At 44.7% G+C, this 24,780-nt stretch overlaps 1 protein-coding gene across 1 annotated transcript; it reads left to right on the top strand.

Annotated features, from left to right (window-relative positions):
* The first annotated feature begins 227 nt into the window (after positions 1-227).
* LOC129119298 (NADH-cytochrome b5 reductase 3) lies at positions 228-16,727 on the top strand. Its single transcript, XM_077178386.1, has 9 exons — positions 228-379; positions 3,708-3,839; positions 6,855-6,927; positions 9,131-9,237; positions 10,029-10,163; positions 11,024-11,102; positions 11,227-11,312; positions 13,593-13,692; positions 14,716-16,727. Exons 1-9 carry the CDS (start codon positions 359-361, stop codon positions 14,886-14,888), a joined length of 906 nt encoding a protein of 301 aa, XP_077034501.1. The 5' UTR covers positions 228-358; the 3' UTR covers positions 14,889-16,727.
* Positions 16,728-24,780: the final 8,053 nt, after the last annotated feature.

Here is a 24,780-nt window from a genome sequence, read left to right as displayed (position 1 = left end):
TCTGAGCAAGCTGGGATAGTGGCAGGTGTTCCTGCCCATGGCAGGAGGGGTTGGAACTGGATTATCTGGACAATCCCTCCAACCCACGGCAGTCTGTGATTACTCAGGCAGTTAAAGCGCAGGAGGGCACTGGGGGCGCGCTGCCCTCACACGGCTCCGCGACAGCCCCGCGGCCATGGCGGGGTAGGGCCGGACGTGACGTCACAGGCGGGACGGGGCGAGACATGAGCAGTTAATCGCGGTTCGTGACGTCACGAGAGGGGCGTGGCCCCGCACTGTGTATGTCGTCACGGGGCGGGGCGGGCCCGGCGCGGTTCATCGCGGAGTGGGGCGGTGTCCGCGGTGTGTCGGGGCAGCGATGGGGGCACAGCTCAGCGTGGTGAGTGCAGGGGGGCGGCCGGGAGCGGGGTCCCTTCCTGCGCAGCCCCGGCCCCGCCCGCAGCCCTCGGGGCGGGGCGGGGCGGTGTCCCCGGGTGTCCCCGCTGTCCGGGGGCTGCGCGGTGCCGGGAGCCCCGCGGCGCTGCGGAGGCTCCGGGGCCGTCCCGCGGCTGCCGCGCCCAGGCGGTGTTGGTGCCTGTGCCGGCTGCCTGTCCGGGGCGTTTTGCCCTCCCAGCCCCGCGGGTATCTGTTCTCGTTATTGTTCCTGTTGTTATTGTTGGGGGCTCTGAACGTTTGCGGTGTTTTCCCCGTCGGGATAATTTCAGACTGTAGGTCTCGAGTGGCTGTGAGGAAGCAATTCTTCCCTGTGAGCGTGGCGAGGCCCTGGCACCGATTACCTGGAGTTGTGGCTGCCCCATCCCTGGCAGTGTCCAAGGCCAGCTTGGATGGGGCTCAGAGCTGCTCGGGATGGTGGAAGCTGTCTCTGCCCACGCTGTGGGAACGAGATGATCTTTAAGGTCGCTTCCAACACAAACTATCCCCGATCCTGTCTATGGCCGTGCTTGCTGGGCAGCGGGTCTGCAGCGCTGTCAGCTCCGCACGCATCGCTTCCCTCTTTGCTCAGCTGCCCCTTACGGTTCTTTGCTTTGGTGCTCAAACACTCTTCGGGTTTGTGAGAGGGCTGGGTGGAGCTGGATTCAGCATGTGCTCGTTTGGGTGCAGCTGCTCGTAAGGTGCACTGAACAGGGGAGATGAGGCTAAAGCTGCACAAGTGAAGAAATCCCGTTATCCTCTCGTTGGTTTGTGAAACAGATGAGAGGAATCTGTTAGCTGCCATTCCTTCAGAACCAGGGTGTGTGAAGCCGAGGGTACAGCGTGTCTCATGCCCAAGCAGGGTTTGGTTTGTGTGTTTGTAGGGCAGGGCAGTGCTGGGGTGTCGGGCTGTGAGCCTGTGTGCTGGACTGTGCTGTGCTCACCACGCCCGGCACTGCAGTCTCCATGGCTTTTCTCTTTGTTATCGCACAGAGCCCTTTTTCCATTAATAAAAATTCCTGCTCTGTTACTAATTCTGCCTTGTCTGTTTGCAAAGATTAGTGCAGCTGGAAATGATGAGTCACGAGGTCCCCATTTAGTGATTCCCAGGCCTTGTGGTCAGCCTGTTGCTCTCTGCTGCTGGAGACCTGATGCTGTGCAGTTCTCTTCATTTACATCTTGGTCTGCCCTGTGGTGAGAGTATATAGGCCACTTTTAACCCAGAGAATGTTTTTCTTAGCAAGCATGGCTTTTTGTAAGCATTCAGCCTTCAGTTCTTCCCCTTTTTTCTGCCCACCTGGTGATACATCTGAGTAAGGGACTAAAATAGCTTTCTGAATTAGGGGGTGTGCTCTGTCTTTACAGGCCAAATCCCATGAGACTTTTGCACTAATTGACCATGAATAACAAATTGCTTTCCACAAGGTTAGCGCTGTGTTAAAATTATTTCTCATTGCCTGATAACAGCAGCTCTATTTTTTGGTTCATTTGAGATAGCCACATTTGGAAATAAAATTGTTTTAACTTATTAATGTCTCATTTGAAACACCTGCTGCAAAGTCAGCTTGCTGTTGCCTCCAGACCTCACTCACCTGTTAATTTCTCATTAAGGAGTTTACTTGCTGCTCTGTCACCTTGAACAGCTTCCCTCCTTCTGCCCTTTTTTGTGACTCAATACCAAAATTTCTTCCCAGGGCTGCAGTAATCTGATGGATCCATGAGAGTCAAGGAATAATTTTCCTGTAAACTTCAGCTTCTTCAGAAACAACCTTTATGGAGCTATTTCAGTATTCCTAAATAGAAGTGAAAACTGCAGTGTGTGTATGGCATGGTGTCCCCTCAGGCTGTACACAGTGATGATACATTTTAAACCTGCACAGCAGCACCTTAGGACGAGAGAATTTATGCTGTTACACAGTTTTATTATTAATAATGCAGGAAGTTTTTATAGCCTCCTGAGGGACTGCCACAGTTGCACAAATGCTATTCTAAAATATTGTTCAGGTCCCTTTAAAATAAAATGAAAGTGAAAGCTAAGCAGGTAGAACTTTGAGCTCATTTTTTCTATTTTTGCTATAGTCATGCTTTTCCCCTCTCCTCTGTTGAAGTGTTTAATAATAAATCACTGAGTCAGAGAGGATTTTTTTAAGTAGTTGTGCAGCTTATTCTCCTGCCCCAATGTGAAGAGGGTGGAGGGGAGTCAGAGCATAATCTGTTCCTGTTTTATAGGGCTTCAGAGGTGGGGGAAATGATGGTAAAGGCACAAGAAGGGCTGTCCCTTGGCTGTGTCCTGCAGCTTAGCTGCTTTCCCAGGGAAGGGCTGCTGCTCTGCATGCATGGCTCTGTGGTGGTGGAAATGCCAGTGCCTGCACCCAAACTCTGAGCTGGAGGGTGTGTGCATGGTGCCAGCATCCAGCAGCAGCGTGGCATGGCTGGCAAAGCCCCCCTGCTCAGCTGCCAGAGAGAGAATGGGGTCTGTGCTCATGTGTGAGACCCCAAATTATGGGGTGTCTGCAGCACGTGGAGTGGCCTGTGATGGGGTCTGTGCAACAGTGGCCCCTGTGTCCAGATGGCAGCAGCTGGGGAGCCTGGAGAGTGGGCACACTCTGCCAGGGCAAAGCCAGCTGCTGGGGGATCCACATCGTACAGGTGTGTGTGTATGGAATTCCCAATCGCTGGGGGTAGGAACAGGATGAGCCTGTCAGGGCTGTCTGTGGGTGTCTGGCTGTGTTGATCAGTGTGGTCTGCCACAGGTTTAGGCTGGATATTAGGAAAAGGTTCTTCCCCCAAAGAATGGTTGGGCGCTGGAGCTCCCCAGGGAATCGTCACGGCTCCAAGCCTGGCAGAGCACAAGGAACATTTGGACAGCGTTCTCAGGGATTGTTGGGGTGTCCTGTGTGGAATTGGACTGGATGATCCTGATGGGCCCCTCTCAACTCAGGGTGTTCTGTGTGTATTTGGATACGTGTGATGCATGTGTCTATGTGCCTACTGGAGATGGGGATTCAGCCTCCCTGTCAGGGCACCTGGGGATATGGAGCTGTGACAGCCTCACTTTGTGTCCAGCTGCCAGCCCTGTGCTGGTCTGCAAGTGCCTCAACACAGGAGTGATGCTAGGTCTTCATAAAGCAAATCTGTGGGTTTGGGATTTTTTTTTTTTTTTTTAAATAATGCTTCCTCTTCCTGCTCAAATAAACTTTTTGGTGGTTAGAGTGCCATGGCATAGCACCCTATTCCCTGTCACCCAAATAACTCATTCTGCACACATGTCTGACACTGTTTCTGTGCTGCTGCAGTTGCGTCAGGTTGTGACATACCCAATATGGCTGATCTACACCACCTTCATGAGGCTCTTCAGGAATCCCCAGCCTGCAATTACCCTCAAGGACCCAGAAGTGAAGTATGCACTGAGGCTGATTGATAAGGAGGTAGGTGCATGTGCAGTGCTGAGCATGACCTCTCCATGGGCCCTGTGAAATGCTTATGGCTTCTGAAGCCTTGGGTGATGTCCCAACAGGGTGGACAGTTTTGTCTTGAGGAAACGACTTCTTTATAAAAGCTCTTTGTGTGGTGTAACTTGCAGTTCTGCAAGCAGCTTGTTTCCAAACAGCTTAGAGTGGAGAATGCTGCTTGTAAATGATCAAACTCTCAGTGACGTGTGTCAGCAGAAATTCCCAAACTGTGCACCACTGACTGGGCTAAGGGACACAAGTCCTGCTGTCGGGCAGAGCAGGCAGCTTTTTCATGGTCAGTGGCATTCAACAGCAGCTGCCAGAACTATGCTGATGCTGGTTCCTGTTACTGGATTGGTATACTGTAGTGTTTTCCAGGAAGAAAGGTGTTTAAGTCATGCAGTCCTGACAGTACCCAAGCTGTCTCAGCTTCTCTACTCTCTGTTAAAAGTAAAGGTACAAAATTAAATGCTTGCTCAAGTGGGATACTAGAGGAAGGTCATGATGCTTTCAGGGGTGGATCTTGCCATCAGAAATTGGTAACTGAGCTTGTGGGAAGTGAGCCAAAGCCCCCAAAGTTGAAAAGTCTAGGTTTCTATTGGATAAACCCACTATCAAAAGCATGAGAGAGATATCTTGGCTTCTCAGGTGTAAAGTCACACCTGAGGATATTTTTAGTGTTGACTTTTTAAGGCTATGAGCTATTCAGAAATTTATCAGAAGACTTTGGACTGGAACAGAGCTTTGTTTGAGGTTTAGAGGGTGCACTGGTAGGTTGGCTTTGACTTTGTCAAAGGAAACAAAAAAAAATACTGTCATTTTGAGTCCTGGGTTTGTGGGAACTGAGAGCTTCCCTGTGGCTTGGGCTGGGCTGCATTGCTGAATTTGTTTCCTAGGTGTGCTGCAACCACACTGTTATTATAGGCTCCCTACTTCTTATGAGGTCAGGAAAGGCTGAGGGAATTGGGATTGTTCAGCCTGGAGAAGAGAAGGCTTTGGGGTGACCTCACTGTGGCCTTGCAGCGCCTGAAGGGAGCCCACAGGAAAGATGGAGAGAGACTCTTGACAAGGGCCTGGAGTGACAGGACAAGGGGGGAATGGCTTCACACTGACAGAGAGCAGGTTTAGATTGGATATGAGGGAGAAATTCCTCCCTGTGAGGGTGGTGAGGCCCTAGGTGAGGTGCCTAGAGAAGATGTGGCTGCCCCTGGATCCCTGGTCCAAGACCAGGCTGGATGGGACTCTGAGCAGGCTGGGATAGTGGGAGGTGTCCATGCCCATGGCAGGGGGGATAAACTGGGTGATCTTTAATGTCCCTTCCACCCAAATCTTTCTATGATTGTGTGATGTTTCCAAATTGAGTCTGCCACACCTGTCTCTCAAACAGAGAAATAGGAGTCTTAAGGCTGCTTCCTAGTGCATAGCATAGGAGAAATCTTTTATAATATAGTTAGGTGTGCTGATTTAGTTCATCCCTTAAAAAAGCCAACAACTTCAGTTTGGCTGGTTGGTTTTATAATGGTGTGCATAATTAATTTGTTGCCTTTCAGTGGCTTCTGCAAAGCACCAGCCTGCAAAAACTCTTCTTCAACTTTGAATTTGGCAAGGGTGGAAAACTCCTGGGCACTGCAGCTTGAGACAGAAGTGTGTGGCCAAGGGCTTCCAGGTGCTCAGGGCAGTGCCAAAGGGGAGTGACCTCGTGCTGGAAGTGGATCCTGCTCCAAGGCTGTCTGTAATCCAGCCTTGATGACACCTTGCAGGGTGACAGGCTCAGTGTCCTGGTTGTGTGACAGAAAGAGGCACAGGCATGCTGATCTTGGTGTTGGGGATTCCCTGAGCCTCCTAGTTTCTCACAATTGCCTCATGATGCACCAAAATACCTGTGTTATTCACCTTCAGCTAAACTCTCTCGACTTTAATTGGTGAGGTGATTCAGTGGGAATTCAGAGCTTTGTTCTTTCTGCATACCATTAAAGACAGCATGATAAAAATGCAGCATTATTGGCAAAAGCCAGTGATTTCCATACAGTGCTGAAATTTCTGTACAGAAACAGCAGCAGTGTTAAGTCTACATTAGTTGTCTTTCTAAAGGAATTTTCAGTGGCAGTTACTGCTCCTGATTAGACATAAGTACAGAGAAGCCCTTCTGAGACTGCAAATCAATTCCTTTCTTCCTTCATGATTTGCCTTAAAATGAGGTACTGTGAGGAAAATTTCATCAGTCTTACCATAGCAAGGGAGGATGAGACAAACTGTGAAGAACAAATTTGTCTCTATTTGTTACTTTAAAAACAGTTAATCAAACAAAATAAGGGTTACAAAACCCTTAAAAACAGAAAGTCACTGGATGAGGCATTAAGCTGTATGATGTTTCTTTCTTTCTTTTTCATTTTTGCTGTGTTTTCCATTCCTATGAATATGACCTGATTTTTGAAACCTAAAATTTACATAATATATGAAATAGTGTTCAGATACTTATTGCCAAAATTTTATTAAAGGTGTGACTTTCCTAGTAAAGATTAGAATAATTATCCCAGCAGGACTGGATATATTGTCATAATTTTGTTCATATCTAAACACAGTGTTCTTTTCAATTTTATTTACTGATTAAGTCAATTTTTACAGGGAAAATACTTCAAGGACCTTACCATAGCAAAAGGAACCAGGTTGCTACTTCCATTGAAATGATTAATTCATCTGAATTTGAGAGATGAGAATCAGAGTACTTTGGCCTTGAACTCCTGCACATTTAAACTTGAAATGAGAATTGAAGAGCTAATTAATTTATATCTTGTGGCTTTCTCACAGAAGGCAGTGTAAATGTCCATAATATTTGGAAAGTTATCATTTAGTCTTAATCTGCACACAGGTATCATTAAGTGTCATTAATTCTTAATCCTGCAGGATGCCAGACTTGTCTTGTTTTAGAATTGAAATCACAAACATTAAATCCCAACAGCAGAGCTGACTGTTCTGATTTTCCTTTTTCAGGAAGTTAGTCATGACACAAGGAGATTTCGATTTGCTCTCCCTTCCATGGAGCACATTCTGGGTCTCCCTCTAGGTATGTTCCCTATGATTAATCCAAGTGTTGTGTGCATTAATTACATTATAAGAGATTTTGTAGGGTTTTTTCCCTATGTTTTGTATTTGGAATACTGTTCATGTGTCTGTTACTGAGAGCTCTGCAAGATTATCCTTGTGCTGTGAGTAATCTGCAGGCTCTGAAGTGCAGTGTGAGTGAGCATCCAGCTTGTTTCTGTGGAGAGTGAAGGAACAAACACAGGTCTTCACTTGTACTTTTCCAATCTCAGCTTTCCAGCATGTGTTATTCCTGTGGGGCTGAATCCCTGCAGTCCCTTTCCATGCCCTGGGGCTCCACTCTCATCCACTTCTCCTCTAACACATGTGGTTTACCAGATGATCTACTCACTTCTGAATTTCGTGGAAGTTTTGAATCACCCAGGGGTAGCTGTTTCCAAAGGCCCTGCCACGTGGTGTGGTGCCTTCCATAACAGCTTAGTGCCATTGTTTCCTCCTACTTGTATAAAGAGCATAATTGTGACTTGTGTTTAATAGGACTTCTGCTTTAACAAGCTGCTGCAGTGATCCATAGCTCCTGTGCTTTGTGGTTGTTGTCAGCACCTTTTCCAGGTGTTGAGTTCCTTCTTCTTTGGGGTGTTAAAAATCTCTTGATCTTTTTAATAGCCATGAATGCAAATCTCCTTTCCCTGGCTTGCCCAAAATGATCACTGAGGAGTGGTTTGCAGGGTGAGACTTGGGAAGCAGAGAGAGCTGAAAGCTGCAGAAGATGGAAAAGCAGCTGGCAGCAGCAGAGCTGCAGTTGGGTGGCAGATGCTGTTTAGTCCAGCACCAGCTTTTGCCTTTTATCACCAAAACCACTGAAAGCTTCGTTCTGAGCTTTCTGAGGGAGAGGGTTGTATGTGGCCCCGTGCAGAGGCTACCAACTTATGTCCTGTCAGGGTGGGGTAAAGCTCTAACAGGTGAGGGCAAAAGGCACATTTTCTCTCTGGGAGGGGCACCTTTTCTGCTTTGTAGCAGTTCTTGTGAGGTGTGCCCCAGCAGCAGCCCCACTGTCCAGGCTGACAGTCTGCAGGGGTCACCAGGGCTCTGTGGTCTGTGTCTGCAGCCACTTCTGCCCTAGAGAAGGAACAGGAGCTCCCTGCTGCAGCTCCCTCCAGGTGTGCCCTAGCAAGATGTCTGTAGGCTCTGCTGGGAGGGTTAGTGGAATATGATGTCCATGTACAGCTTCAGGTGAGTTATGGTTGCTTATTCCCCAAGTCACCAGGCAGCACATCTTCCCTCACCTAGCACTTTGTAATCCTTCTAAAGTAAGGAAGTAAGCATGCCTGAAGGGTCAGCTGTTTCTGGAGCTAATGTAATATGGTCATTATGAGCATTTGCAAACCAGTTCCTGGTAAAAATCCCCTTTGTTGTGTTCCCATAACAGGCAGAGGAGCTGTGCCATCATTGGAGATGCTTTGTTCTGTTGACCTAATAGTGAAAAAAACCCCAAAATTCAAAACCTCTCCTTCCCCTCCTGGGTAATCTTCACTTGGGTGTCTTCAGAATAGCGGAAATTTTATAGGAAAACCTTCCATAGAAGTTAGTTATTTTCTTGCTTTTTTCAGGAAAAAATATGTAGACATTGAGAAGAGAAACTGCTGTAGAGAGCTCAGAGGATGTGTGACAGATGGAAACGTGATTGCTGCATTCACATGTTAAGCTGAAGGAATAGCAGGGTTAGAAAAGTGCTTTGTGTCTAGGCAGCCTCAGCAAAGGCAGCTGGAGAGCTCCTGGAGGATGTGAGGGATCTGTGGTCAAAGCAAGAACAGTTACAAACTCAGTTTTAACTAAACTGTGGCAGTTTACAGCTAATACATTAATAAAGATGTGTGAACAGCATTTGACAGTTCTCTCCTCCTGTGTCCCTTTTATTTGCCTGTACAGGAGAGACAAATCGCATCTTTTGAAAGATCTGGGGTACAGTTCAGGCTTTGGTAAATGTAAATGCATGAAGTTATGATTGACACACAGAATTAGCAGTGGAGTTGTCTGTGCTTCCAGGTAGATCTGTGCATGGCTAACAACTCTGGCAAGGTGTGGCAGTGTCAGGAAAATAAGAAAGGAAGACGTGATGCCCCAAAATAAGGTAGTTAGAGCTTTGAGGCTGCATTTCAGCACATCCACTGAAAGAAAAATCTTTTGAAAGAAAATTAGTTTTTGGGTTTTTTTCCCTGCAATAGGGCAGCACATCTACCTGTCTGCACGGATTGATGGAGCTCTGGTTGTCAGACCTTACACTCCAGTTTCCAGTGATGATGACAAGGGCTTTGTGGATCTTGTTGTCAAGGTGAGATGTCACGCTCTGTTCCCAGGCTGGGCAACTTCTGAACCACCTTTGCAGTGCCTTCATGTGAAGTTTGGTGTGCTGGCTTCTCTTTAGGAATGTGCCAGTACCTAAAAGTCCACATGGCATTCTGCAGGCACTTCTTTAAGTGAGGGTGTCTCATGAGATGCTGCATCATTTGCACCCTCTGTGTAGACCTGCAGATGTTCATATGCTTTTTAATCCTTCTGGAATAAGGAGTTAACCTTGCCTGAAAGGGCAGCTGCTTCTGAAGCTAATGGAATTTGGTAATTATGATCACTGAGAGTGATGATCATTATCATTACTGTTCCAGGCAGTGGGAATGATTGATTTAATTGGTAAGAATGTGATTTTAGCTCTTGTGATAATGCACTTTTGTTTTTCCTCTTGGTAGCTTGACTGCCTATCATTTAAAGCTGTTAGGAATTTAAAATATTAATATCTGCACTGGATTTTCTCTTAGAGTTTTGGTCTTTGGAATCACAGTGTTTTGGTTTTTTTCTTTATTTTTCTAGCCCCTTTTAAACTTGGGTGTAAATTGTGTTGATTTTTATCAATATTTTCTGTGTTGCAGACCTACAGTGGAGAAATCACTGTCTCTGTCCAAAAATTGGGGCAGGAGTGGCATTTTGATCTTTTGTCAATCAGACATTGCATTTCTTTATGGAGTAATTGTGTTCTTTGCATGAAGAGTATTTGTACATAAAAATTTGAAGGGCAAGTACTCTTTTCTGAGCTGTGAGACTGAATTGCTTTGTTACTGTTTTTGACAGGTCTACTTCAGAGGTGTCCATCCCAAGTTTCCTGATGGGGGGAAGATGTCTCAATACTTGGACAGCCTGAAAATAGGGGACACCATTGACTTCAGAGGACCAAGTGGCCTCCTTGTGTACAAAGGAAAAGGCAAGGCTGGTTTGGAATATAGAATTTACCCAGAGTAAACAGTACAGGAAAAATGTCTTATTACTATAGAAGTGCTTTTTATTGATGCTGTTCTCAAGTAAGGGATGGGTTTTTTCCATGCTTATATAGGCATAGTTTATACACTGACAAAAACACTGGGTATTTGCACTGTCCACTGCTAACTTCCCAAGTAAAAATGAACTTTGAGTAGGCATTGCTTTTATGTCAATGTGAAATATCTTCTGTTAGTATAATGCAGTCACTAATGTGTCACAAAAACCTTCTAGTAGTTTTGTGTGAAGCAGAACTCTGACACGTGGTTTTCCAGAGCTTTGTATGTAGCATTCATGTCATTCGGGATGAAGAGAGCTGTGAATACAGCCCAACACTTTGGGAAGTTTCAGACTCTCTGTGTTTGGCTCAAAAAGAGAAAAATTAAACAAACAAACAAAAAACCAAAGCTATGGTACATGCTTTATGTTTTTCTTTAAAATAATCTGCTCAGGGAAAATAAACTCTCTGAGCAGATGAATTCCTTTGTGTAGAGCTGTTTCCAGAATCTGGGCTTGTGAATGTCACTGGGGGGTGTGGGATGTGAGCAAATTGAAATACAGGTGGTGTGTATGTAGGCTGTGATCAGGGGTAAGTCGTAACCCCTGTCAGTGTCTGATGGTACCACCTCATGTCTTAAAACCACCTTTCAGGATTGCTCTAATTCAGGACATCTTCACCTTTTCCCTTCTCTGGGAAGGAAGGGTGGCAGGGCTGAAATGAAGTCAATTTAGCAAGATATGCTGGAAAGGGGTAACAGGAGGTGTTTCCTGCTTGCCTCAGTGTTTTCCATCTCTTTCTCTCTTCAGGCAAGTTTGCTATTCGGCCAGAAAAGAAAGCTGAACCAGTTACCAAGACGGTGAAGTACGTGGGGATGATTGCAGGGGGCACTGGTAGGTATCTGTAAGGATTCATCTGTGGTTTCTGACAGCTGTTAGATGCATTTGCTTGCATTTTCCCACTTATCCCTTCTTTTACTCCCCATTCTCACATCACTGACCTGCCTCTGTCCCCCAGGGATAACACCTATGCTGCAGATCATTCGAGCAATCATAAAGGACAAAGATGACCCCACCATTTGCCAGCTGCTGTTTGCTAATCAGGTAATTCTGTCCTTTTTTTCTGTTTGTAGTGTTTTATTTACCTGGCAGGACTCCACTCAGCAAATGAAATCACAGAGGTACAAACCCTGAGGGGAGAAGTGAACTGAAGTGTTGGAAGCCTCCCATATAAAAGTACATTGATAAATTGAGGGTTTAGCATTACTACAGAAAGGATTGCTAATGTTTGCCTTCCTGTGACTCATTGCTCTGTTTCTAATCCAGTTTATGAATGTTAAAGCCCTGCATTCCTTTGTGCAAGTTGTTAATGTTTTGGGCAGACTTTCAGAACTGTCTCTCTTAGTGGAAACATGAAAGGGGTGGGTATTTGTCTCCTCCAGCAATTTCAACTCCCCAGCTTTGCAGCAGTGTTTGTCTGTGGAATCTTTCTGTCAGAGGACATCTTGGGTGAGGCTAAAACTAACTGTGGTCTCCAGCAGCTCCCTCAGTTACAGAGTTATGATTCTTCTTGGCTGTCTGCTTTTATTTCCAGCCCTTCTGTCAGTTTTTCACTGCTTCTCCTGCTTTTTGAGGTGTGGCATCCTGCATGCTGGCCAGAGCGAAGCTCTCATCCATGGAATCCTTACAAGAGAGATTTCTTGGAAAAGCCAAGTGTTGATGTGCTGCTGGGCAGTACCCCTTCTTGGCCTGATGTTCTTTTGCTGTGACTCTTTCTGCTTTTTAATTTCTCCCTCTAATTAATATTTGTGTTTGCATTGAGTCATTATTTGTGGTGAGCTTCACTTCATGCTTGTGGGTTTTAGCTTCTTTAGGATCTCCTCTATTTTTCTTCTCATATTCAGTGTGTGCTTATTCATTTGTGCCATTTTTATGCCTACAGGAAAGATGGAGAGGGACTCTTGATAAGGGCCTGGAGTGACAGGACAAGGGGGAATGGCTTCACACTGACAGAGAGCAGATTTAGATTGGATATGAGGCAGAAATTGTTCCCTATGAGGCTCTGGCATAGGTTGCTCAGAGAAGCTGTCTGTGGCTGCCCCTGGATCCCTGGCAGTGTCCAAGGCCAGGCTGGATGGGGCTCTGAGCAAGCTGGAGAGTGGAACTGGATGGTCCCTTCCAGCCCAGGCAGTTCTGTGATAGCCAAGTTATAGCCTGAGGTGGTTCTGCCCAGGAGCTACGATCCAAGTGCTGAGATTCCCTGTTCTGAGGAGCCCTGCCGGGGCTCTCTGCTGCTGGCTGGAGCCCTTGGATTTGGCATAAAGTGCAGTGGTATCAGGGCAGGAGGGCCAGGATTTGCTGGGAATGATTCAGAATGGCTATCACAGGGCTGGAGCTGCTTTAGTTGCATGGGAAGCCCACTGCAGCTGGGAGGGAGAGCCTGGGGAACAGTTCCCTCCCTGTTACCTACGGAAACATCAGTCCCTGGCTTTAAAGAGTCCTTGCACCCAGTAATTCCACAAATAGGAAGCAGTTTTTAAAAATATTTTAAAGTGTTTAAAACAAGGTACATGGGCTCCTACTGTGCTTCTGGCTGGCACACTTTGAGTTGGCCAGAGCCAGTAGAAGTTTTTCTGGAGCACTCACAGCTGCAGATCCAGGAATAGCACCTTCTCTGTAATAGCTGCTGCACATTCCTCCTTATCCCCACAGTTATGGACTTAGTGGTGACCTCTGTGCCAAATACTATAGCTGCAGGGGATGGCAGCACTTTCAGTCCCTGCCCTTTTCCTTCCTGCCCAGACTGCAGCTGCTCTGAGGGAAATAAGGCTTTCCTTTGGCCTTCAGTGATGCTGCATCAGGGAGGAGCCAAACTTGATACCCTGAGTAATGTTTATTGTTCCAACCAGAACTTGATACCCTTTTGGTTGTTCATTCCACATGCTTTTTAAAAGCCAAGCAGTCTCCATATGGCAATGCTGAATATACTTGAATTGATGAAGGTGAAAAAACTGGCATTTCCATGTCTGGATGGCAGAGTATGAAGGGGCAGGGAGATATTTCTGTGCAGTCATGATTAGTTTTATGATGTGATAGCGCTAAAAGGGGCTTTATTTTTCTGATTCCCTGATTAAGTGATGGCTCTGCTTTGTTTTATTTTTAGAGGGAAGGCATTGCATGGTCAGGGTTTGGAAAGTTATGAGCCTTCTATTAGCTCTGCCATAGGCTAGGCATGGGAATAACTTGGGTTTGGCCTCTTCAGCCTTTGAAATGGAGTTGAACCATCTCTTCCATCTCTCAGGGCTGTGCAGTAGCTGCTGCTATGTGGCCATGTGAGGGCTGCACTCACATGCAGGGTGTGATCACTGTTTTCCTGTCCTGCAGACTGAGAAGGATATCCTGTTACGTTCCGAGCTCGATGAGATCCAGGCGCAGAATCCCGCTCGCTTCAAGTGCTGGTACACGCTGGACACGGCGCCTGAAAGTAAGACCTGGAGTGCCACTGCTTGTGAGACTCAGGAGCATCAGTGTGCTTTACAGGAGACATGCTGTGTCATGGGTGTATTTCTGGGCTCCATGATTCATTTCTTAGTGCATTCATTGCTTAGTGAATGTCTGAGCAGCCTCATTCTCCACACAGGGATGCACACAGGCTCTGGTGTGAGCAGAGAAGGGTTTCCAAAGCTCACCTCAGGCCAGTGGTAGTGCAGTGTTCCTCCCATGGCTACACCTGCAGATTTACCACTGTCCTCTGTGGAGGGTGACCTTTTCTCCTTCCCCACAGACATAAATACAATGTGTTATCCTTGTGTTTGGAGCCTGCTCTGAGGCAGCTGCAGTGCCAGAGGCACTGTGGAGCTCATGGGCACAGATCCCTGCCTAAGCTTGGTGAACAAGCTTGAGGAAGAGAAGGCTAAACAGTGCCGTTCCTTGTGGCTTTCCTTCCTTACCATTCCTTGTTATGCCCACCCACATCAAATTCACACTCATATTCAGTGGGAGTTTGGGGCAGAGAAGGAAAAGCCATATGTACTTCCTCTTCCTTGTGACCAAGAATACACCTCTGGTATCTCGAGGGAAGGCTCTGTTTCTGTTGTGTCATCCACTGCAATCAGTGTTCTCTTGGAATTTCTGATTGCCATTCCTTCTTTGGGGAAATCGTGACCTGATCTTACCAGTTGGGATAAGAGTTCCTCCTTGGACCTCCTCAAGACTGTTCTGCAGACTTTCATTGTCATAAGTGAAGCCTGACCAAAACTGGGATAAAAAAATGTGTCAGTCTTATGGTACCCAAAAGTTTGGGTCAGCAGCAGCACAGGTTTGTTCTGTATCCCGGGCTGGGCATGTGATGGTTAACCTGAATCCCAGTAAAACTGACTCTCACTGTAAGTGTTCCAACTGGGAACAACTTCATCAGCAGGATTTCTCCTTTCTAAAGTAACTTGTATCTCTCTTTTCCTCCTTTTTACCTCATTCCCCTTCCCCTACTTTCATTTTCTTTTAACAGATTGGGATTACAGCCAAGGATTTGTGAACCAAGAGATGATCAGAGACCACCTGCCCCCACCTCAGAATGATGTTCTGATCCTCATGTGTGGACCTCCTCCAATGATCCAGTATGCTTGCATTCCCAACCTGGACAAACTGGGCTATGCCAAGGACATGAGGTTCTCCTTCTAAACATGACTGTCATTCAGGGATCTTGTGTAGAAGGGAAGGGAAAAGAAAAAAAACTTAATGGGGAACAGGACAAAGTTACAGAGGTGGCTGATGCACAGTGCTGGGAAAATACATTTATATTAAAAATGCTTCATATTTTGAAGTGCTTCATATTTTGAAATGCTTACTCTCTGGCAAGTAAGACACGTAACTGTGCTAAACCTGTGTGTGGAGAGGTGATGATGCCTCGTGCTCTGTGTTGTGTGCTCCATGTCCAGGGAGGACAGTGCAGCTGCTCAGGGCAGCACACACTCACTTATGCTTTTTCTTAGTGCTGTAATAAAGTGGCAGTAATATCCTACTTCCTAACACTGTGCATACCCAGGATTTTATTCAGTATGAACTATGAAAACAATGACAAGTGTTGGATTATTCACCTTGCTTATGCCAAATTGTAATCCTTACAGAGCTCTGAGGGCCAGGAGTGTTTGCCTTGTACTCATAACCTTTGCAACATCAGTTTAAAGATGCTTGTTGAGTTGAAGGATGCCAATGAACATTTATGGCTGAAGGTGTTGCAGCTGCCTCGTAATCAAAACAGAGAGGTAGGCAGTGATAAAAAATTGGTTTCCTTTGTATTTTGGAATAGACTCTCTTAAGTGCAAACACTTTTCCATCTGGTCACAGTTCTCATCCCTGGGCAATGAAAGAAACTACAGAAGGTGGCTTTGGGTACTGTTCCACAAGTACCTTGAATTTTTTTGCTTGATGATGTGTGGGATACTGAAAAAAAAATTATTAATTTTGTATTTACTCCTAAGTACTGGGCGATGGCATAGGAGTACAAAAGCAGTTCTTCTGCATGCCCTGTGCAGTGAAAGAAAATGCTGGGTGAAAACTGGATGAGATTTTCTGGTTAATTGTTTCCCAGAGGTGGATTTGGGCTGAAGAGAGCCCAGGTTTCATTGTCAGGGTGTTTTGGCAGGCAGCCCTGCTCTGGGTGCAGTAGCACCCGATCGCCTCCGTGTCTCAATCAGGCAAAGCTCCCCAGCGTTTGCTTGGGAAGGATGCATGGGAACAGCCTTAAATCACCAAACTGACAGCAAATTCAAGTGTCTCACTGAGTCTAAAACTGTTTCCTTGAAGCTGTTTACTACAGCTTCAATTCTTATTTTTAATGTCCTTTTTTTACAGCAGCCTTTTACCTAGTTTTTAGGACACTGCAGGCATCTTGTCTGCCCAACCTTCTGCTTCTGACCAGCAGAGATGCTGCTGAGGTTAGAGGTGTCCTGCAAGGAGTCTAGGGAGCTAAAAACCTTGTTCTGGTGATGACATCAGAGTGACTGGAAGGGTATTTAGTCATGTGTGAAGTACTGTGGGTGCTGAGGTAGCTACAGGTGGCAATGTACAATAGCAATTTTTTAAAGACTGGGTAGGGGTTCAAGGTTATAGCTCACTGTGTTTTCTTTTGTGCCACTACAACAGGTGGGTACTGTGTATTTAAAAGGTTCATTTTTCAGCAAGAATTAAAAAGCAAAGATACTACAGGTAATTTAAGGAACCTCAACTAGATAATACTGTTATTAATTTTATTAATTTGACATTTGCCTCAAGTCTTGAATTTTTTGATGTGTGTTTCTGAAACTTGTTCTTTAATACTATGCTCCAAAGTTGAAATACTACTCAATTTTTCAAGTTTTAGTCCTTTTCTTGGAAGGCAAAAAGCAGAAATATGAGAGAAGTGGTCTTGCTGATGGTCTGTATCACTGTGGGATATGCATAGATTTTTTTTTTTCTTTATTGTATTTGCCAAGGTCATTCTCATCCTTTTTTATCCTGAATAAAGTTTTGAAAAGCTGAGTTTCATGAGAACTGGTTCATATTTTGATTATTCTTAACTTGGAGTTTCCCTTGACACCGAAATCAGTGGGTAAATCTAACATCTCCTTGAAGGGCCATAAGATCCAAGATAGCCAATCACCAGTTCCCTCAGGATCTGTTCATTTAAAAATTTCAGGTTTAATTTGCCAAACTTAAGGTGTTAGCTATTTCATGATCAAAACAACAAGAAATCTGAAACTTAACTGAAGCTGGCTAAAAGTGGTCCCTGCTGATGACTAATTGATACAACTCATTAAAAAGGAGGTAGGATAATAAAGTAATTCCTGGCTTTCCACACTAAGAATGCAGTACAGACGATTCTGTTAACCCAAGGGTTTGGGGATATTTGGCACAAATTTATGGTGGCCCAGGTTGGACTAAGTTTTTAACACTCCTTGGATTCACAGGATTGGGCATTCCAATGTGCACTGCACAGGTTTTTGCAGGGAAATCCCTTGATCCCCAAATCCATGGGAGTTGAAAGCAAAAACCCTCCTGGGAGCTGAAGGCAAGAGGATGTTTCTTGGGCCTTTTGAAGTATTTGGTGTGTCCTAAATGTTAGGTTTGAATTAATGCAAATTTTCCAGGATTGTGTTTGGAGTTGCTGGTTTAGGGACGGCAAGGTCTGGATTTGGATTTTGTGGGCACTCCCACCCAGCATTCCTTGTGTCAGCTTTAGGTCTGGACTGGTGGGAATTGTTGGAGGAAGGAAAAGGGAATTGAAATGCACAGATCCATTCCTGGAGAAATGATCAGGATGGGAGAAAAGAGGGTGTGGAACCGCTGGGAGCTCCTGGAGAGAGGAAAGGATCCAAGGATTGGGAACAAAAGCTGTGGGACAAAGCCTGAAAAGGGGGCAGAGGAAGGAGGGAAAGAATCCCTGCTCCAGGAATCCAGCAGGGGCCAGGAGAGGATCATTTTGCATCCACCAGCTCCTGGTGAAAGCCTAATAATGAAGGTCAGAGGAAGTTATCTGTTTGCTATTAGGTTTGGAATGAAAGGTGCTATTCCAGAGGGGAATATTCACCTGTTAAGATTCTGTTGGATAAAGAAAAAGAGGGAGGAAGCAGCTGGGGAATGAACAGATGGCTTTTTGGTGGATTCAGGGGAAGATGTGGCAAGGGGCTCTTAGGTAAAATACACCTCACAGCTGCCACCAGGAAGAGCCCCAACTGCCCTTCTTTCCAAGCTCTGACATTGCAGAGGGGTGACCAGTGGTTAGCACATCCCTTTCTATATTCCTTAGATGCCTAGTGCCTTGTTGGGAAGAGATAATATTTGGAACTGAACAAATCCAGGGACGTAATTCCTGATAGTAAAGCCCTGGTGGCCCAGGTTTTGATATTCTTCCCAAACCCAACAGAGGGAATCCTGGAGGAGGTGGAAAACACTGTCACTCTGTTGGTGGAATTCCTGGGAAGTGGAAAGCAGCAGAAGCAGGAAGAACAAAGCTGGAACCAGACTCCAGCTGGGTAAGGCAGACATCAAATCCTTTGAATTAGAACTAGGCAGGGGTGAGAAGAATTGATTGCTGAATTTGTACCACATGGATTCCTGAGCAGGATCCCAGCAGGGAAACTCCATGAGAAGATCCAGACTGAGGACTGTTCCCAAATGGGAACAGTGAGCCTTGGAATTGTCTGAAGGGAAGAAAGAGGGATCCTTTCAGCACAAGGATCAGCTGTCAAACATAGAGATGTTACCAGAAAATTACTCAGAAGTGTTTAGCTCCCAAGCCAAGTCAATCTCCTGCCTCACAAGGCTCGGAAATCTGGGAAGACCTCTACTAAAGCTGGCTAAAAGTGATCCCTGCTGATGACTAATTGATACAACTCATTTAAAAGGAGGCAGGATTGGTTCAATACTCACAAACCCATCTTGCCAAGATCAGAGTTCTCTGTTCACCGAGGACCCAGCAACCAGCAGGGACATTTCTCCCATTCTCCAGCAGAGACCTCCTCCCTCCACATCCAGGGAGCTGCAGCCACGCAGGGAACACCAACTTAGTCCTGGGCTTGGAACAAGAGAGGGACAAGGAATATTTTTACGTCATTCCAACCTCAGTGGTGTCCTGATCTGGGAGAAAGCACTTCCCACACCACTCTTGGAATTTTCTTCCCTGTCCTTTCCAGCTTTGGAAGACTTCTGTGGGAGCCTGACTCTAGTTGTGCAGTTCAGAAACTGCACATCCCTAAAGTATTCCCTTGGGAACATGAAGCTTTCCTTGCTCGCTTCATTTCTCTATCTCAAATATTTTCCCTGATTATCCACAATCTAGAAAGAAAAAATTCTCCTACTTTTCCACCACCGATTCTCTCATTTTTACCTCAAACTATTTATTTAATGGAGCTTTTCTCAAGATCTGCCCCCACATCTTTCCCTACATGCCCACTACTCATCACCTCATCATTTCCTGGAAGTGTTAATTCTCTACTCTTGGAGTCAAGTTTTGCCTCCAAAATTTTCCCTGCCTGTCCACTACAGAGTTCCTCATTTTTCCCCAAAAATATTCATCCTGTCCCCTACAGATAGATGCACAGCTCCATTCCCTTGGGTCTTGCCACTGGTCACCAGAGAGAAAAGATCAGTGTCTGCTCCTTCTCTTCCCTTGAGCTTTATACACATTTGATTTGCCAGGTCTTCAAGAATTTTAAGAATACTTTTTTTTTATCTGCAAATGCAGTTCCAGTATCAGATACAGCTTTCAGTATCATTGAAGAGATGATAAATCCCTTATCAAACAAAAAGCCAGGTGAGCTCAGTGCTGTTCCAGCAAGGTACAATCAGCTTCTAAAGGTTTCCTCTGAGCAGCTCTGGGCTGCCCACGCTTCATTCTCCATGGAATTTGTGTTCCAGCCCCTCTGGTGTTCAGGATGCCCCTTCTGCTGGGGGCAGCAATGGACACAGGCTGACTCCTAAGAAAAGTGTTGCAGGAGGAGCTGCAACAATTCTCTTCTTTTGGGCTTCTCTGGTTCAATTTGCAGATTTCTGTTTGATTTGTGGATTGCTGCTTGTGGAGCTGGAGGAGCCAGCAGAGAGTTGTTTCTTATCTTCCGTCTCTCTGTTACTCATGATCACTTAGGTCTTTATGACAGTGCTCCTTTATGAACCCCCAGCTTTAGAACTTTTTAAATCACAGCAGTTGTCAGGGCTGCCTTGCTTGTGGTTTATTACAGTAATTTACTGCCTGCTCCTAGATTGTCTTAAAAAAAAAAACCAAAACAATGTATTAATCTCCTGTGGCAATTTTTCTGTATTTTGTATCCAAGTTCTGCAAGGAATGTAAAGTTTCCAGTATAAAGACACGTGTTGTGTATGTTGGAGATCAAAGGTCGTTATTACAGGATTCTTACAGTTGCTTTGGTAAATAGCCATGGGAAACACTCCCATGATGTGGGAGCCTGCAGATAAACAGAAAGATCAAATGGAATGCAACTCCAGAGGCAGCTGCAAGAAACATAAGATTTTCACCAAAAACAAAGTGGGGGACGGGGGGGTGGGTGGCAGAAAGTCGGGACAACTACTTACATAAATAATCTAAAATACAATTCTATTTCATGCTACAAGCAAGATACTTTTATGAGTGTGTGGAATGCTGCTCCCTCAGCTCTTTTGGGATAAAGCAAAAGGGGGATGGATTGTTTGCTCTTATCTCTCTCTGTCCCTCTCTGTCCATCTTTGCTGCATTTAAACCAAGTATTTACTCATTCTGGTGAACTTTCTCATCATGGGCACTTCTCTCGTGTTCCAGATTTGGTGATAAGGGTTGGTAACTTTTTAAATGGTGAAAAGGATTCCTGACAGTAGCTGGAGGGGAAGATATTTCCAAAAGGATTATTTTCCTACTTAGTCTATTACAGAACTGCTGTGACTGTCCCATCCCTGCCAGTGTCCAAGGCCAGGCTGGCTGGGGCTCTGAGCAGCCTGGGGTAGTGGAAGCTGTCCCTGCCCATGGCAGGGGATTGGAGCTGGATGAGCTTTAAGGTCCTGCCCAACTCCAGCCATTCTGTGATTCTCATAGGGAGTGAGTATTTAGAAGGTCAGAGTTCAGACATTTCAGTCTCATGGCAGGATGCTTTTCATTAGATAGAACTAACCTGTCCCTAAAGCTTCCATCAGGTGTCTCTGGATGTGGCACACGTGGTGGACTTGGCAGAGTTAGGTTTACAGCTGGACTGAACAATCTTGAAGGTCTTTTCTAACCTAAATTATTCTATAATTCTAAGAATAGGTTACAGATGTGGATGTGGGATGGCCAGATTGTCTTTTCCCCTCAAGTGATCAGGCCTTCATAGGTAATTTCATTTGGTCACTGATGGGCAAAGAATTTTATGGCACTGTCATCTGTAATTCTGTGAAATGCCCAGTTTAATCTTGTGTACAACAATGAATGATTACACATTTCCTTGTCATTAAAAAACCTGGGAAGCATCTTCCAACCCTTCAAATTCAAATGGAGGATGAGCTTTTGTTTCTTCTGGAAGTTGAGTTTCACTGAGAATGAAGACCAGAATTTACAAGAGTTTCAGTATGTCCCAGGTGAACTTTCACGTTGTAATTGATTTATACTAACAAAAACTGAGTGTAAACTTGACCCCACTGCACTCAGGGAGAGTCTTTGCCTTCAGCATGGCCAAGATCAGTACTACGAATAATTGCAAGGTAGCTGTTGAAACTGAAGTTCAAGATAGAAAAATGGGCTGGGTGTAAATCCTCTCTGAAGACAGGCTGTATTTTTTTCCCTTGTTCTTCCACTGCAGTTATCATTGCACAGATTTTTGAGCATTTAGACATATAAATCAATATATGTTTATAATATATATTTAATTCACACAGGCTGCAGATGAGATTATTGTAACTTGCTTTGTCACTTATAGGCACAGTAATGCATCTCTTAATAATCCAAACTTTCTAAATGTTGAGCTTCTTAGGAACTGAGAGCTTAAAGTCATGTACAGCTGTTAATAATGAAGAAGCAAAAAAAAAATTGCAGCAATGCTCACATACTGCACTCAAGGTCAGTGCCACAGGTAATGGCTCAGAGAACAAGTCAGACTCAAAAACAGCATTTGGACAAGAAGTTTGTGTCAAAGCAATGAAATTGGTTCACGTTTCACATGGTTTATTTCGTAGAGCTGGAAATGCTATAACCAATATTTTTTTATAAACAAGCACCTTAAAAATTACCTACTGTGAATGGAAGGATGTTTATTTTTTAAATGATGGAGCATTTTCTTGCAGAAAAGATCCCTGCTTTCCTGATGCCACTAATGATGTGATAATGCCTTGCAGCACTGTCTTGAGAAAGGCCAGGACTGGTTCAAACCAGGCTCTTTGTGTCTGGCACAGTACAGGACCATCAGCACACCAGTGAATCCCAGGAATAATCCAGTTACAGGAGCAAAGCCCACCAGACCAGCCTAACTGGCTTCTCTCCCACCATCTACCTCCAGATCCAGCTTGGGATTCTCCACACAGCACTCTCAGGATGGTGTAAACATTGCCTAGAAGCTTAATCTGGCAGATATTTCAACGTAAGTAGCTTTTATTCTGGACTAGCTCTGTTAGAGTTATCCCCACGTTTAAATAAATATTTATACTTGGAGTGTACATGGTAAAATTAAACTCCACAATTAAATTGCTGCATTAGTTGGTGGTTAAGTGGAGACTCGTGGCAGCACAGTAATTCTGCACTGAAAGTTAAAAAAAGAGACAAAATAAGAAAAACAGGTGGAGCCACAGGCAAAAAAAAAAATATTTAGCAAATGTTTACAGTGTCTTAACTATATTGAGATATTTGTAAAATTATAGAAAAATTAACTGTCAGTGATCAACTTCAAACTTACTTTGATTTTTAACACAACAATTTTAGTTGAAATATTTCTCCAAGAAGCACACAGGATCATTAACATTAGGAAAATATTAGTAACATTTTCTTAAGAATGTGTAAACACTAATGAATTGCTGAGTTCTTTCTGCATCAGAGACAGCACTTAGGAGTTCAAGGGCCTTTTGCTGAAATTCCAGGACAAATATTAATGGTGAACTGAGCAGAGCCTCTCCTATGGAAATAGGAAACTTGGCTGCAGAGCAAAGCCAGGATAAACATGTGGATTCAGCCATCGTTTAGCTTAAGCAAAGCCACACAAAAATAGCTGCAAACTTTACTGAGCAAATGTGCCTCCCCTTATGTCAATTTGGGATACCACTTCCAGATTTTTAACTTTGCCTGTTGGTTCTCATTGTTGCAGCCATTCTCATCCTTGCTGAGCATTTTTAGTGATGAATTTGCTTTCCCCAAGCCCACAAACTGAAAAAAAAAGTCTTCTAGTCTTGCCTGTTGAAAGTATCACAGTGTGTAGGAATGAAGGAAAGATTCCTGGGGCTAGAAGGAGACTGAGGAAGGCAGCACACTCCTACTCACAAAGAGGAATGAGGTTCTCCACAGAATGGAAACTGATCACTGGCTGCTGAAGTTGGTGGATTTTCCAAATTGGTGACATCTCTATGTACATGTGAATTGTGAGGAAAATTCTGACTTATATATCTGCTCTCCAACCACTTGCACATACCTGTGTTATTCCACATGCAGCAAGTCTTGGTGTAACGATGAGTCCAAATGAAAACAGACACAAACTCAACAAGACTGACACTTTAGTGTTGAGTATTGTCCTGCCCCCAGCCTCACTGAGTGGTGTAGCAGTGGTAACTCAGTGTCTCACTTCATCTGCCTTCTGGAACAAGGAGGATTCCAATGGGTTTCTGCTTAGTCTTTATAATGAGAAACCTGGACTTAATCTGTAAAATCTCATTATCTGGCTTTTCTTTTGGGGTGATTTGACAGTGCTGTGGCAGAATTACATCACTTAAATGGATGTAATGCTGAGAACAGGAATTAGGCAATCAAATCTGAAACCCTGCTAAGATAGCATGGGTGTCACTGCTATTTGGAGCTCACTGAATCCCAGTGATGTGGGGTTCACCTAGAGTTTGGGAAAGGGAGGTCTTTGCTTCTTAATCTGTTACTAATGCTGAAATAATATATTAAATAATAGATAATGTATTAAAGATATAGGTATTCATATATATATAATATGTATTCATATATAACATAATATATGAAATAGTAATAAATATTAATTCTGGTTTGGATCCTCACTTATGTAGCAGGTTGGTAGTCAATGGGTGCTGTGCAGAGGAGTAATTTGTATTTCTTGGTTCTGAGACTCTCCAGGTGAAGGGTAATCCTTTCCACTGGTGCTTCTGAGAGCAGGCAGGAAAGAAAAATGCTGAGCTGAGACAAAACAAGGTAGGAAAACTCAAATTTTTGTTTGAAAACCAGGACCCTGAAGCTAATATCAAGAACCTATTTGCTATTTTCATTGGCACGATAAGGCTGAAACCACCAACCATGCAAAGCTCTGTTTCTTATAAAGTCCCATGATTTTGGGTATGGGGCGTGAGTGAACTGTTCTGACTGCAGTAGCTTTGCTTCTTGGCAGTGGCTGGGGAGATGGATGAACTTCAGTGCTTTAACATCTGTGTCTACATCATCATTTGTCTCACAATGGCTGCTGAGAGCTGTTCCTCGGCCTCACGAGGAGCTGGAGCAGGCTCCATGGGCACACTTTGCATTCAAGGATGGGTGTTGGTGCAGATGCTGTTGTAAACCCATGAAAGAAAAGGAAAATAGGAGGGAGCTTTTTCCACTGCTATTTTTATTCTGCCTTGCATCACATATACAGGGATACTGAGTTCAGCCATTGTGCATTTTAAACAATGAGCCTGGTGTTGGGATCTCTGTGTTTAGTCCTTCAGCTTTGCATCCTGGGTGACCTTTGGACTTCATACATTGTCTCTGTTTCCCACCTGTGAAAACACAACTTAAAGCACTCCACACTTCAAAGGCCTTTCCTTGAGAAGAATTGATTCACTGTTACAGTAAGGGCAATCATAAAATGCTCGAAGCTGAGGGAAGGCTTCTCCTACCTGGGAAGGCTGCACAGATGGAGAGTTAATAATTGCCAGATGT

The sequence above is a fragment of the Agelaius phoeniceus genome, chromosome 5 (genome assembly GCF_051311805.1).
Source record: "Agelaius phoeniceus isolate bAgePho1 chromosome 5, bAgePho1.hap1, whole genome shotgun sequence".
Lineage (NCBI taxonomy): Eukaryota > Metazoa > Chordata > Aves > Passeriformes > Icteridae > Agelaius > Agelaius phoeniceus.
The sequence above is the reverse complement of the archived record's forward strand: the minus strand, read 5'-3'. Positions and strand labels throughout refer to the sequence as shown.

What these genes read in the sequence shown, in the direction of transcription:
- LOC129119298 (XM_077178386.1), top strand. Translation starts at nt 359, where the DNA reads ATGGGGGCACAGCTCAGCGTG. An exon ending in CATTCTGGGTCTCCCTCTAG is followed by an intron (nt 6,928 to 9,130) that starts GTATGTTCCCTA and finishes TCCCTGCAATAG; the next exon opens with GGCAGCACATCTACCTGTCT. An exon ending in TTGTGGATCTTGTTGTCAAG is followed by an intron (nt 9,238 to 10,028) that starts GTGAGATGTCAC and finishes TGTTTTTGACAG; the next exon opens with GTCTACTTCAGAGGTGTCCA.